Source organism: Pelmatolapia mariae, linkage group LG17 (assembly GCF_036321145.2).
Source record: "Pelmatolapia mariae isolate MD_Pm_ZW linkage group LG17, Pm_UMD_F_2, whole genome shotgun sequence".
Classification (NCBI taxonomy): domain Eukaryota; kingdom Metazoa; phylum Chordata; class Actinopteri; order Cichliformes; family Cichlidae; genus Pelmatolapia; species Pelmatolapia mariae.
The window spans coordinates 26,508,232-26,523,968 of NC_086242.1; the positions used below are offsets into that span (position 1 = coordinate 26,508,232).

Here is a 15,737-nt window from a genome sequence, read left to right on the forward strand (position 1 = left end):
GAACTGTACTAACATGCTGGGACTAGATAACTGAAACTTTTACATGCACTTTCAAAAACAGTATCAGAAACAGTATAATGTAGCTGTTCTTGTTTTATACCATCTCAGCATGCATTTGTGCTTGCACTTGGCTGAATGGGAGGATTGCCCTTCCTCTGGGCAGCCTGTTTCCCAGGTCAGCTGGATATGTTACAGCTGATAGCACCACTATGATGACGGACGAGGCCACAAGCCAGTAGCCTTCCCCTTTCTCTCCCCCACCACACTCCCTACTCCACAAACCACATTCTCCCCCTTGAACACCCCTCTTTGTGGTGACATCACCAACACGCTGGTTGACAGCATCTGCTAATGGCACTCACCACTAATGGAGCCCATGAGTATTCGTCTAAAAAGATTGTAGGTCCATCATACAGAAATACTTTGGTAGCTATAACATTGTACCACTTGTATCCAAGTGTTAATTTGGTCATGAACTGAAGAGCAATTGGTTAACACCATCTGTCTGTCATCACATTTATTGTAGAACTAATTCTTCATCTAGTTTGTTTTGTTTTTTTTTATTTTGCCAATTTAAAAAAAAAAGCTTTTTTTTTTTTTAATCTATGGGAATCAATCAGGGGTCATAAAGAGAATAAATTTACATAATTAAAAATACACACATATCCTCATGAATTCTTAAAATATTTTTTGATCTTTGAATTTAGTTAAAAAAAAGATTAGGGTGATGTCCCCACAGCAGAGAGTGAAATAGCTCCTATCAGCAAGGTTTAAATAAATCTGCCCATTTCAAAGGTCATGGTAAAGTAAACCTGCTAAATGTTTTGTGCTGCTACTATAGACCAAGTACTGTTTCTCTAAGGCAGGGGTCAGCAACCTTTAACACCCAAAGAGCCATTTGGACCCGGGTTCCACGCAAAAGAAAACACTGGGAGCCGCAAATACTTTTTGACATCTAAAATGAAGATAAGGTGTGTTGCTTATGAAATCCATGAAGTGCTACGGAGAAAATTACATTTTATTTATGTAATTAACACATTTTGAACTCTTAAAGAAATATAACAAAAGGAAAGACACCATACATGAACTAAAATGATCCATGTAGCAAACAAAAACTGTTGTGAGCCGCCACCCTTATATCGCCTTTGGGCTTTTGGAGCCTTGACCTGACTTTTAAAAAATAATTGGAAAAAAAGCACTATGCTGCTGAAAAAAGAAAAATAGATATTTGCAAAATTCTGCCTAAATATGTATTTTACCTGGTTAATGTGTGTGGCGGGGCGTCGTCTGCAGCGCCGCTGCAGGGGAGGCGGACGCACCTGAGCGGCACCCGCAGTCACGCCTCGCCGCCTTAACGTCTGTGCTATCTATGCTGTTGTGTTGTTGTTGGTATGTGTCGGGCTGTGAGCTGAAAAGCTACAGCCGGCTGTATGCGTACAGCAACCGTGTGTGAAAAGTGGTCAATAAAGAGATGCTGAAAAGCATGTTCATGGAAACATCGTCGGGTCTGCCGTGGTATGTTTACAATGGGACTTCTGCTCCTGAACCTCTGCGCACAGCGTCTGCAAATCGGGGCTGTACGAAGTCACTTTCATCTTTACGCAGGACTGTAAGCTGTCGTCTGTGAGGCGTGAGCGGTGTTTGTTTTAAACATAGTTCACGGTGGAGAATAGCTGCTGACATAATGTGGATCCGAAGATCCATAATTGGCCTACCTGGGGTTGAAAGTCTCGATAAATGCATGGCGTTTCGGCGGGTATACCGGCTTCCGCGAGTGTGACGCTTATTTTGAGCGATGAAAAAATAATAAAAAATAATTTTATTTTCATATTTCAGTATCACAATAATCTTCCAATTTAGAACTACAAGTTAAAAAAAGAACTAACATAAATAAAATACACTTCAGCTAAATACTTCTAATTTATTTTCCCAAACCACGCGGAGCCGCACTATAAGGACTAAAGAGCCGCATGCGGCTCCGGAGCCGCAGGTTGCGGACCCCTGCTCTAAGGGGTGTCCATCCACACAAATGCCAAAAACAGAGGTTTCTTAGCAGTTTGCTGCTCCAAGGTGATCAGTGTTACTTGCTTCAGCAGTAAGTGGTTTTAATAATGTGCCTACTCAATCCATATAAAGCATTAAACATACGCAAGCAAACAGGATTCACACAGATCACATGTCCTGAAACAGTGGACATAATAGACCCTGTTTATAATTTTAGTTTAAAAACGGATAAAGATATACTCTGCCTGTCCTGACAGAGAAGGCTTCGAGTATTAAGTGTTACATGGAAAAATGTGAACTTTTTATCATCTGTTGGCACATTTCCCCATCCTTCTTGATTTTCCTAAAACAAGATGCTAAACTTGTTCACATGCAACATAACCTACAGGGCTCACATTCTGCTCGTACTTTGTGAGCGGATGATACTGCTGTCTTGGGAGTTACGAGATGCTGTAATTCCAAGACCATGGAATGCAGTTCTCTTGGCAGGGCGGGACATCAAACTCTGACGTCTCTGGCTCATCTGTCAGAAAGTGTCGCTGGGTGTCAAACACGCAGAGATCATATTATCATAACTGTGTTGACTTCCAGTGGGTTATTAAATTGTGGTAACTTGCTTGTTAAGTCTGATGTTAGCATGGCACTGCTGTCTTCTTTGAGAGAGATGGAGCTGTGGGAGTCAGAGGATGAGCCCCAGGGGACGGGAACATGTGATGGCAAGGGGAACAGGCACTGTCAATAATAAGATTTATTATCCATCGGTTAGTTCCAGGGAGGGGGCAGAAGGAGACTGCTGTTCTCTGGAATTAGCCGTCAGGTATGGAGAGGCAGACTGCTGGGTGATCCCTAAGAGGATGCAGGATTGGAGGTTCAGAGTGGTGCACTGTCGGGATGCTGAGCTTAGGATAGAGTGTAAAAGAGAGCATGGAAGACAAGTTTTCTTAAAGTCTAGTCTATGATACGGGGCTCAGTCATCTTAGGGATAGAACTTGAGCTCAACACTTTCAGATCCACTTAAATGATCTGTCTCTTCATGTTGATGAAGTGGGATCTAAAATGAAAAAAGTGAATTTGTCTGCTGGACTGTTATAATCAGAGGGACGAAGTGAAGAAAAAAAAACTTGATTTTTGGTTTGAGGTGTTGGTTCACTCAAATTTTCAAATTTTAATGCCGTTGATATGCAAATTGTTATGGGTCTATTTAAGATTTATCCCGTTTCTCTCATGACTGTGTTGCAACAAAGAGCCAAATGCCCAAAGAGCAAGAAACACAAAACACCTAAGCAAGAGCTTTTAAAATTAAAAGTAAGTCTGTTTTGCAAGGTTTCGGTGTTATTCTAAAATTGAATACTGGCCCTCCTCTAAGATGGCTGCTTTTACTCTTAGTTTTTTCAATATGGTATATAGTTCAACTACGAGTATTTCAATTATCTGTTTTGGGATTTGTCTTAATGAGTTATCAGTGTTGTCAAAGGGTTGTAAAAGACCTTAATGTCTGAAATGCACAAAACCACATTTAAACTTATTAACATATTTAGCGACAATAAATGACTGGATTTCACCTGAACAACTGAATTGATTGCAAATTCAGTGTAATAGTCTAAAAACCATAACTAAAACTGCTTGAAAACCACAGACTTCAACACAATACTCTAGTCTCATGTACCAATTACTATCACAAATAGATATCAGCTAAAACTACTTAATATATTCATTGTAGTTGGCTGGTTTCTTTTGCTATGTTTTTAATTCATTTGTACTTGGTGGGTAATTGTGATACCGTTTGCTTGGTTGCTTTAACTGATTGACAGAAAATAAATAATTACAGTAATTGGTCATGTCATGCCTGATGCTCGGTCTACTTTATAGGGATAGAAGTAGCATTGTTATTATACCAGGTAGACATATACTGTCATTAAACAAAATTCCTTTCACCTCTGTACTGGGCCAGAAGCACTAAACAAGAGTATCTTAAGGGGTAACTGGAAAACTATGTTGAAGCCTTATAGTTAATGTGGCTCTGTGACTAGAAGGCAGACCACTTGCAAAAGGAGCGATGAGTGCAGCGTGAGGCGACGAGAGTAGATTATCTGTAGATTCACAGCAGCGAGTCAGTGAGAGATGGATGGACGGATACGAGCTGCGTGCGTCTGCAAATGGTGGCTTCACAGTGTAGGGCGCCACTTGGAAGGCAGGCCACTGTCAGAGGTCTATTAAGGGAAGATGGAGACCCCAGGTGTATGTATGTGAGTAAGTGTGTGTTTGTGTGTGCGTGTATGTGTTCACATGCTCACTGGTCATGGTCCTATAGTGGAAGATTGAAACCCCATTGCTCCAAGAGCCACTCAACCAACACAACCTGCAGTGGTTTACAATCAGAGCAACACCGTCCATCCATCCCTGCTGACATGCACACAAACGAAAACACCAACAGCACAACTCACTATAGATGTCATTAAACAACAGCAGGAGTGGAACAGCTGTGCGACAGCATCTTGGACACGGTTGATGTCATGATGTTTGCAATGAGTGCTTAGAGACACATTGAGGTGTTAGTTGGGAGGGAAGGTAGGTGAAAGTGGGTGTATGAGGTTGCAGGGTGGGAATCGTGGCAGCACCTTTGACAAGCCCTATTTGTCATCTCCCAGGATGCCCAAATAGCTCAGACTGGAGTACAGATGGATTGTGGGAGAAAAAGTGACTAGAAGCCAGGCAACTAATCCTGTACAAATGACTACCCCCACCCATATTCCCCCTCTAGGGCTACCTTTTGTACTGTCTTATTTTTAAGCTAGGTCTTTCTCACTCGCGCTCTCTCTCTCTCTCTCTCTCTCTCTCTTTTATCTCAAATTGACTTAATATATTTCAGTTTTGTCATGATATTTTTGTTTTTTTGACATGACAAAACTGAAGTAAATTTAATTCCTGTTTGCAACATGACACTCACTAATCGGAATGGGTTTCTGAGAAGTAATTACACACACAGAAATGATTGGTCTGTGTTGTTTAATTATTGAACATCTTGAATCATTTAATAAAAAATTATATGTATTATGGTCGAAAACCTGTTAAAAGAATATTTTTATTGCATTGCTAACAGTATAATAATACCCATAACTTAATTATTTTAAACCCCTTTTCAAAAACTACTCAATTCAGTTTTATATAAATAAATTGTTTTATTTATATAATGCCAATTCACAAAGGTCAAAATGCTTTATATTGAAAGGTAAAGACCCTACAATATTGGAGAGAAAAAAAGCCTATGAGCAACCACTTGGTGACGGTGGGAAGGAAAAACTCCCTGTTGACAGGAAGAAAGCCCCAGGAGAGCAATGTTCACACTGGGGCAGCTATCTGCTGCAACTGATTGGGAGTGAAAAGCGAAAAGAGGAGAGAGAGCAAAGGGAGATGAGACAAAATACACAATATATTAGAGACATAGTTTAATAATTACTGATACTGGTTTAAGACAGTGAAAAAAAAATCACACCCAGTACATCAGGGGAAGCCGCCAGCAGCCATCCGTAACTAGCCCATAAGCATTACCAAAAAGGAAAGATTTAAGTCTGAGCTTTAAAGTAAGATCGAGCTCCATTCCCCAACTCTCTGATCACAGTACTCATAGCTAGTGCTGGGCGATATGACGATACATATCGTGTGGACGATAGAACGCTCCGTTTTGCCTAACTATTTTTAAATCCCTGTAGAACTGGAACCACGTAAGCTAGCGCAATAATTCTTTTTGCATATGAAACCGGAGGAGTTGTACTTACATCTTATGCCATCAGCTTGTCCTAGGTCACGGTTTCCTTCCACATATAGCTTTGCAAAAATTGCATAAAAAGCACTTGCAGCAACAAAAACATAATATTCCAGAAACACGCTTTGCTGATCCGATCAGCTGTTCATAACACTTCCTACGTTGGAATATAGGTCATCGCAAACTATCGCATGTCCACCATTACCTGATCGAAACCGGAAGTGACGCCATTTTCACGGAAAATGTAATTTTTTACTTTCAGGGCCTTATAAGCCTATGCTGGTGTTTTTAAAAGTTATGTTTGACTTTATGCTTTTCTGTATCGTTTCTGGGATGCTTAGAACTCAAATTACACTGTTGGAAATAGTTTATTTTGATGCACATGCTGTTTCTTTGCAGCAGGTTGGGAAAAGAAAAACTATAGCCAGCCAAAGATACAGCAGTCTTTCACACAAGTCCCTTATGAGAAAACGTCCCAGCGCCATAAACAAATCACAGGAGCCATCTCGCGTTACATTTGTAAAGGCATGGCCCCTGTTTATGTAGTTGAGAAGGACAGCTTTCGTGACCTCGTCAAAGTCCTTGATCCGAGGTACGTAAGCACTTCAGTAAAGTCAAGTTGCCTTGCTTATATGACGCATGCCGGGCCAAAGTAGAGAAGGATGTTTGCAGTGTCGTGCATTATTCCTTGACGACTGACCTATGGACGAGCAAAGATACGCAGCCCTACATGAGCGCAACCATCCATTTCATTAACAAAGACTGCACCCTCTGCAGTCGCTGTTTACAGACTGCGTACTGTCCAGATGACCACAGGTCAGGTGGTATATCGTGATATATATCGTTATCGTGATATAAAATAATTCATATCGTGATAAATATTTTTTCCATTGCAGTCAGCTGGCACAGAGTGGGTAATGAAATATTTTTCCCACTTGAAAACCCTGCATCCAGTTGAACAGAATCACCTTTTTTTGGAATTCTTTACATGTAATATTGATACAATTTGATTGTTGATACAGTGTGAAAGCCTTTTTTTTTTCTTTTTAACACACCAGTCATGTCCTGTTGCACCCTCTAGCAAAAAAAGGGATGGTGAAAAAATGCTACCTTTTAAAAAAAATAATAAAAAAAATAAACTTAAACTGCTTGGTGTACTAATGTAGGGTGTGTGCTTGTGTCTATGATCGTGTTGTAAACCTGTTGTCAGTATTTCAGCCCCCTGCCTCCCCCCTTCCTGTGATTTGTTGAACAGTAAATGTGTGTCTGAGATAAATTCTCCAGCTGATCCAGAGCTGCATCATGGCTGACAAATGAAACCAGCATCTCTGAACAGGACGAAGAATGAGGGGGAGGTGTGGCGAGAGGGAGAGAGGGAAGGTTGAATGAGTAGAAGTGGAAATGGAATCATTTCATTATTCTTCACCACAGACCTTGTGACGGTCACGGTTTGTTATTGGGCGCTAATTAAAACAGCAACAATCCTAACAACTGGCAGTTAAAGACTTGTAAAAGAGGTGATGGGAAATGAGTTCTGCACTGAGTGCATAAACTCATTCCTAATTCCTCCCTCTAACACCTCTCTTCACTCTTTTCTTTACTCATTAGGAAGACTGAGTGCTGTCGCTGACCACTGCATTGAATGATTGGTAGAAGGGGGAAGAGAGTGCAGATAATGACTTCTTTTTTCTTTAATAGTTTGAGTGAATACACTGAGCAACTGACTCATGTTGATTAAAATCTTTTTTTTTTCTTGTCTGTGGTAGTGGGAGATTGTTGCTTTTTCTTCAAATATCATTAACATTAGTACCATTAAATCCATGCCTGCTGTCAAATTACTTGACATAATTTGTGAAGTAGTAACAGATGAAAAAACATTAAAGTTAGAAAATCCTCATTTTCTACAGGCAGTCATGGCTGCACTTAGTGATTAAAACGTAAAGAAAATGGGTGTAGGTAACTGAGTTTTACCAGTTTTACTGAGTTTTATTTATGACCACATGTGGTCATAAATAAAAGTGACTAAAATGTTTTTGTAGCCTGATAGCCAAGATGATGGGCTCAAAGAACTTTTGATGAAGGTCAAACAAAGTTTCTTCATGCTGCTTATTGCTATCACAGTGATTTTGGTCAGTATTTAAGCCGCTGTCATCCAACCAGTTTGAACACTGAATTTCAAAAAAACCTCTTTTGAAAAGTAGATTTTACATGAATGTTAAAATTGAATTCAGCAACAAAAGCCAGGTTCAATCTATTTTTCTTCTCAAATCAAATCAAATCAAATCAAGATTTATTTCTATAGCACATTTTAAAAACAACATCAGTGTTGACGAAAGTGCTTCATAATCATCCAAAAAGAGAATGAAAGGTTAAGAACAAAGCATTAACAAGCAAAACAGACCAACAACAACACAGTGACAAACATAAAAAGCAAGCCGGATGATAGCCAAACTTGTTTGAATTCACTCTTCTGAATAAAAACAATCGCATAACATATAAATACATAAAGCCACTTTTAGCTGTTCCCAGTTACAAGGGGATACCACAAAGGGTAGCTCTGCATGTCTGAACTGGCAGACTTTTATCCCTTCCTGACGTATTGCCAAAGGGGGATCTGTATCTCTTGCTAGAATTGAACCAGTGTGATTTGATTAGATTAACTCTATTACAGAGTGATTCAGGTCTATATTCAGTGTAGCTAAATGTACTGAATGAACAGATTTTTCCATCAGTGGATTACTTTTTCTTTTTTCTTCCCTTGCATATTCCAGGACAACAATGACAGAATTTATTGTGAAAGAATGGTTCAGGGACCATAAAACATCATTTTCACTCAATCTTGGCCACAATTGAGTCCAGACTTCAACGGCATTGAGAATCTTTGAGATATGCTGCAGAAGACATTATTCAGCAGTCCAACTCTCTCATCATGAATACCAGATCTCGGGGTGGTGGTGGGGGGTAGGGTTAGGGTTAGACTGCAGACTGTGATGAGACCATTGACAATGCTGACTGGTTGAAAAGTTGGCTTGAAAAGGAAGGTGAACACCAGCATGTTGACCACGTCAAAGACTCACTCATAATGTACAGACGAGTAACCCAAACAGTGGTTGCAGTCTGCAGGTGGCATTATTTTAACACAGCTTCAGGTTTCTGCAAAGAAGTTCTTTATGTTGTATTTTCTCTCTTCTCAGTGGCAGAGGCTAAAATGAAGAACCAACTACAGCACAACCATGAATTAGAATACACTACTACATTTTTGACACTAACCCCTGCTGTTATTATTAATTATTGGGTTGTCATAATGAAAGGAAAGTAAAAAGTAGGTAGTGTTTCAGAAAAATACATTTTATCTGACATATTAGTAACGACTACCAGTAACTACAGAATACAGAAGTGTGACCAACAAAAAAAAAACTTTTAGAGGTATTCACAATGTCTTTACAATTTAACTTCAGTGCACAGGCCTTTGTAGTGGCTGATGTTGATGTGAACAGGGACTCCAGCGATCCTCAATGCAAATTCTGTTCTCTGTGCGTCAGCCAGCTTAGGCCATCATAAAATAACTTGATGGATAAACAGTCTAAATAAATAAATAAATAAATAACAACACTAGAGCCCCCCCACCCCCACCCCCCTTTCCGATCTCACTGCTCTTATGCCTCTTCTCTGATGGATTTGTAAAATGATATAACGAATGAGACTTAAAGTGAGAAGGAAGGAGGGAGGCTGGGTAGGAGGAATGATAGCAGCGAGGAAGGAGACAGAGCATATGATTTATTAGACTCATAAAAATTCTGCCTTTGTTATTCCCTCTCATTTTTATATGTGAAGCTTATTAAAGAGCACACCTGCCAGAGTTCTCAGACAAACTTATGTGTGTGTATGCACACATTATGCATTCAGAATGATGTAAATGTGCATTTGTTCACACTCACTGCCTGGATGCTTAACTCTGGCTTCTGTTTCTTAATCATCCCTGCCCATAGATGCCAACTCTTCCTCCCATCGTAACCCCGCCTCCCAAAGGGTGTTCAGGACACGCTACAAGATGGTGACCCATCTGGGCTCCAGTGCCATGCAGACCCTCTATTACAACCCAGCCCTTTCCTGGCGTGCCAAGAGGATCCAGTCTGCCAGGTAATCCACGTTATCAGATACTTCCTCAGGTCTGGCTTTAATGTGATTCAGTCTCTGATATCTTTCAGTGCAGAGTGAATCCCTGTCTTTTATGTTACAGTCATGTGTAGCATGAGTGGTAGGGGTCGAAAATTTATGGTGTTCATTTTTACACAGTAGATAACCCAGAGAATAAACCATTTACAATAGTGTGCTCCTCACATTAATTTATACCAGCAGGGAACACATCAAATCCAAGACGGATACAGAGAGAGAGAGGGAGCTGGGTGGTTGGGTGTGTTTATTTATTTATTTATTTTTTAATGTCATTGCAGCCCTCATCTCTCACTTTTTCTTTATCTTCATTCATCAATCTTTCATCTTTGTCTTAGTACTTCTGAGTTCACCCCATGAATGCATGTTAATTGGACTCACTGGTTTTATTATTCATCTTTTTTTGTCCATCAAAATTGTCATTAAAAATGCAAACTGTTTTATTTCCAGAGTCACAAAGAGATCTCTTTATTGGTGTTTTCAAATAGATTCATTGTATACCACATTTGAAAAGTTGGAGCCAGAAAGCTATGTCAGTTAATCAGCTAGTCAGTGCAGCACCCATATTTTAAGCCCTCTAACATAGAGAATGGAGGTTGTTTTGTGTCTTTTTGATATGGTGCTAAGAGGAGGTCAAACTGCTCTTTATGTGATGTGATATCCAAGGTTTTGTCACTGAGAAAAATTCACTCTTGAATAATCTTTTCATAACCGAGACTTGTAAGCTTAGCTTAAACACTGAAATCCCTGAAAACATGGTTGTTCCAAGGTTTTCCACAATTATGTTGCTGCCTTGGTTCCCAGGGCGATGGTGGTTGGGTGAGGTTGTGTATTTTATTCTAAATGCGACTGGGATTTACAAAATTAACATATTATGTTAAAGAACAAGTGAAACTAGCAGTTCAGAAAAAAATCAAGAAACATTTTCTCATAGACTTCTTCACAGTCAGACCTCGTTTTAAAATTAGTGGGTGCCCCCCTGCTGGCCAGTTTCAAGAATGCATGTTTAAGACGCCTAACACTAAGATCTAAAGAATAAAGAATGTGATATATTTTTTTTATGTGTGTAAGATTATTTCCTATGTTTCTTGTTTGCCAAGACTTGGAAGAACAGTTTAAATATAAACCATAATTCAATTCTCTGGTTTCCTAAGAGTTAGATTAGGGGTGTTTTGAAACCGAGATGACAGTTCTGCTTCATTTCTTTGTTGCAGTATATGAGATTAACTTGTATTGTACACATAGAAAGAATAAAGGTTTCAGTTTAACATAACAAAGTTTAGAAAGAATCAAGTTCAACTTTATGCCTCTGAATTACATAGTGTGTCACAGACCTTAGTGAACAGATTTCATGCTGCTCTGTAGTGCTAGAAAGGAGTTCGATATGTCTACAGCTGTCACTGTTGGTAAGTTCAACAGTGCTGTCTTTGTCATTTAGATTGTGCGATCTTGTAATTTGTTCGCGTAGCCACTTGTAATGAAATAATTTTGTGTATTTGTTTTGTGTGTTGATGATGAGCAGAGTTAATTTGTGCAATCCAGATTTGGTAAAACAGAAGACCCTGGACTGTGGCTGGACTCAGCGTCTGGTGACTTATTACTATTCATTTAGCTGCTGCAGTAAATATTGATTCATCAAGGGATTTTCAATTTGAGCCCCCTGACATCCTGTGAAATATCACCACATGTGTAGAAGTGAGGAAAGAGATAGGGAGGGAGGGGGGACACATTGGGTCCCCAGGGAGACTCGCACCCTCATACCTGCTCCTTTTTTATGCTTTATCTATCTGTTTAACTCCAAAGACCACCACCACTTTTATCAATTTGAAGCTATTGAGTGGAGCATGAGCTCATATTCTTTGCTCTTAACTACTGAGTACTCCTCTTCATCTTTGGCCTATCAGACCCGCTGGTCTCGCTTCATACGTTCTCAACTCTTATCTCTGCCTGCCACAGCTGCATCTTAGAAAACATACCATACATGTACCTGACCGCTCAGTAGTCCAGAGGATCCCAATGTGTTCAGATAACCTGTAGAGAAAAGCCATTGATTAGATATTTAAAAGTGGTGTGGTACCATTTAATTCATTTTTGACATTCTTGTTAAGACGTAATTCAATGATATGCATATATAATTATTATTATTATTTTTATTTTTTTTTAAGAAAAAAATCTAAACATATTTTCCCCAAAAGTTCTGTCTGCATTCAACAAAAATGATTTCAAGGACTGAACATAAAGCTTGCCTAAATGGCATGCACTTGTAGGCGCATTTATCTGTGGTTTGGTAAAAGTCATTGAGAAACATTATTTCTTATCTTGTCCAAAAAAAATAAAATAAAGGTGAGCTTTGTGTATCATACATATGTTGACAGTCAAAGTGTCACTGAGTTCCAGGCCGAGATTTCTGAGCAATGTTTTGGTTGCCTTAATTAAAAGCACAGGGATGTCCTGGATAATATTATTATTCCCACTGGCCTCTGTTACGGCCTTTGTTCACTCTGTTCCAATCACCCATCCTACTTGACAGCATTGACTTGCTTTTTGGGTATGTCAGTTTAAACTTTTGAAAATTGTTCTTGGTGACACATTTTAGAATGGGTACTAAGAGTGTTAAAACTGAAACATGCACCTGCAACACTGAGAATATTCTGCTTTATGGGCATCTTGCATCCCCTAAGGATTTTTTGAGGCTGATGATGGTGCCTCTATTGAGAAGGTTTTTTTTTTTTGTGCTTAAGGAGTTTAATTTAACTAGTTTTACTTAGTTTTTGGTTTTAAAAAACACAACAGTTTATCTGTAAATATGTGACTGGTAAAACTGATTTTTTTTTTTTAAACTTGTCCTTCTCGTCCATTTAGTTGCACAGATGTCTTGCTCCCAGGCCCACAGGAAGTGAGGTTGCCTCTGCCCAACATACCGTTCTCTCTCCTAGTTTTAGCCATAACAGGCATGGTGTGTGATTTAGTGCTGGGTGACAGTTTGAAGGGGCGGGGGAATCGGCTGCAGTATTTCAGGCCCCGCCACCAGAAAATAGATATAATCTCAACATTAACTCCATTAATAGTATCAGGAGTTGAATTAAGAAAGCCGTAAAGCATGCACTCTGGAGGATAAATTACAGCCCAACCCTCCTTTCATCTCCCTTGCTATTTTTCTCCCCGCGAACCACTCTTTAATTTTCTGTCCCCCTATGTTTGCTCTGTTGCTGTTCTTTCTTGTGTTTTATGTCTTTCTGTTTGATAAAATTTCATGTCAGTCTTGCAAATGCCTCCATCTTTCTCTGCTTTATTTCTGGCATAAATGTTAAGGCCCTCATGCATATACATGCATACATACATACTTTTGTGTATATATATATATATAATATGTACACACACACATTTGGTCCAGGCGCCCATCTCCTTTAGTGCTTCAGTATTGATCAGTACAGGATGTAAGAGACTGGGCAATAAAGTGAAGCAGCGCTCCCTCTTCTTCACTTCTCTCTTCTTTTCCTGCATTCACCACCCCATTCGTTCCATTTTATACCGCAATTCATTCCTTTGCTCATTACTTATCACATTAGTCATCCACCTCCCACCATACAGTTGTGTGTTAAGATTCTCTTCTGCTGCTTTTTAATGCTGAGTTCTCAATAAATATGTTTTATTGTTACTTTCTACACTACAGTCAGTTCCCCTTACGTTGGATTTGAAAGGATCCTGATGCGTAACTTGGCTGCTTTGGTTTCCTTTAAAAGTGTGAAGAAGAGCAGCAATGCTCTCGGTTAGAATTAGCCAGACAACTGTTTTTGCTGTGCTCTGTTTCAAGGGTAACTGTTTCCCAATATGAGCTTACTAATGCTGGGGTTGCAGACAAATAAGACAAGGGCAGCATTATTCTGAGCAGTTGCGCGACCCTCCAAATTCTTCCTTGTCACTAAAACAAAAGTCGGATCATTCATCAACGGCACCGGTAGTGCTGAATCGCGCTCTCCTTTATCTGTGCATTGCATGGTCAGAGCACTGCACATACACACACCTGCATACACACATACAGAGTCAGACATACTGGATGGTCTCAAGAGAGTTTCTTTGTAGCCTTGCCCTGTCCTCTAGTTCTCTTGTTTTTTCACACCATATTTTTTACAGTTGTTTTTTGATGAGTTTAAGATCTTTTACTGTCTGTGACCTCCAATCTTTATTTTATGCTTTCTAGCACACTTGAAAGTGTAAAGATTACATAAACTGTGCTTCAGGGCTGAACAACTTTGTTAATTTGTAGAACTTTAATCTAAAAGTAAATTAAATTTTCCTATAAATTAATCAAGCAAAAACGCCTCCCCATTCTCTTTGAGCTCCTCTTATGTCTGTGTAATTTTAATTTGTTTGTTGTTTTGACTGTTATTGTTCTGCTAGTTATAAGATATTTAAAGAAATTTTTTTTTTCAGTTGGTTTGAGAAATTGATAATCGCATTGTTACGCACCCCGGAAAATGATATTTTGAGATTTTAGCAGTTCTGTGTAGAGAGAGAGATGAAAAAGAAATGTAAACTCAAACCACAGTTTGAAATCATTTTTACTAATCACAAAAAAAATTTGTTGGTATTGCAGGCAGGAAAAAAACTGCAAAGTACAGATTTTTATCTCTATCTAAGCTCTCCCACTAACAAAGGGGCGCTGCTGCTGACACATGGTGAAGTGAACAAAGACCGGCATGGATTATTTCATTGTCACAGTATCTGAGCCGCCTTGTAAGCTGTCATCAGATCTGTGAGCTGCATCAATTGGCTGTATAAGTGCATTGTACAGATGGAGATAGCTGCTAATTATTATGAAGGAAGGACCAATAGAAACAATTTCACTCACCAAAACTGAAGCATAACTTACCATAGCAAGTCATATTATTTGTCAGAATATTTCATTAAAATGCTCCAAGAAGCACCAACAGCACAAACACAAATTACCAGAGGTGAGACCTAGCAGGCCCTGTGCTGGACTGGCAACATTCCCAGTGACAGCCCTGTGACAAAGCCTTGAGAGCCTCAAGTGGCCATTTAAAGAACTGCATTTAAATGCTGGCTTCATTTTTTGTGTTCTCTGGAACTTACTGTTATGTTATTTGTCATAAACAAGCCATGTGTGAACCAGTGTGACTCATTATGTGCACCTCCGTGTGTGCATGCAGTTCAGAGCTGCACTCATTTTGTCTAAGAAAAGACGTTCTTTCGAGATGTTTTGTCTTGGTGTTGCCAGACGGTTTACCAGCCCAGTCTTCAGCTTTGAGAATGGACTACATTACCCCCAAGTTAAGTGTCCTTAAAGATGAATGAAGGCCCTTTAACAATAGTTTATAAAACCCACACAAGATTACGCTCATCAAAAATGAATCTGTTACATCACAGTGCTGCCTACTTAAAAGTAACTCATTGGTTAATATTTTCATCACAAGAAAATGGTATTGCTTTTTCAGAACTTCAGCACCAGCAACATTTTCCTCCTCCAATGTTGTAGATAAATTGAATCTTTTTAAATGGACTCCTGTGAAAAAACTATTCAAATTCAAAAAATACTTTATTACAGTAGCAACTATCCTATATGCGTAGCTTGACTGCTTTCATAGGAATTAACAAGGTAAAAAGAAAAAAAAAAGAAAAAAAAGAGGATAAATAGCAGCCGTATGCTGTGTTATCAAAGGTGGCATGTGTGTCAAGTATCAGTAAATATGGCCACCTTTATCTAAAAAGGAAAGAGTTTTTGTAGTTTTCTCATATAGAATATTCAGGTGTGTGTGTTAACACAATGACACAATAT

General features: G+C 39.2%; 1 protein-coding gene across 2 annotated transcripts in view; it reads left to right on the forward strand.

The window, feature by feature from the left end:
* zc3h3 (zinc finger CCCH-type containing 3) overlaps positions 1–15,737 on the forward strand; it is a 68,514-nt gene that overhangs the window by 30,463 nt on the left and 22,314 nt on the right. For both annotated transcript variants that reach the window (XM_063460549.1, XM_063460550.1), the window contains exon 4: positions 9,757–9,907. In XM_063460549.1, the coding sequence (XP_063316619.1) occupies positions 9,757–9,907 (151 nt within the window). The remainder of the gene's footprint in view (positions 1–9,756; positions 9,908–15,737) is intronic.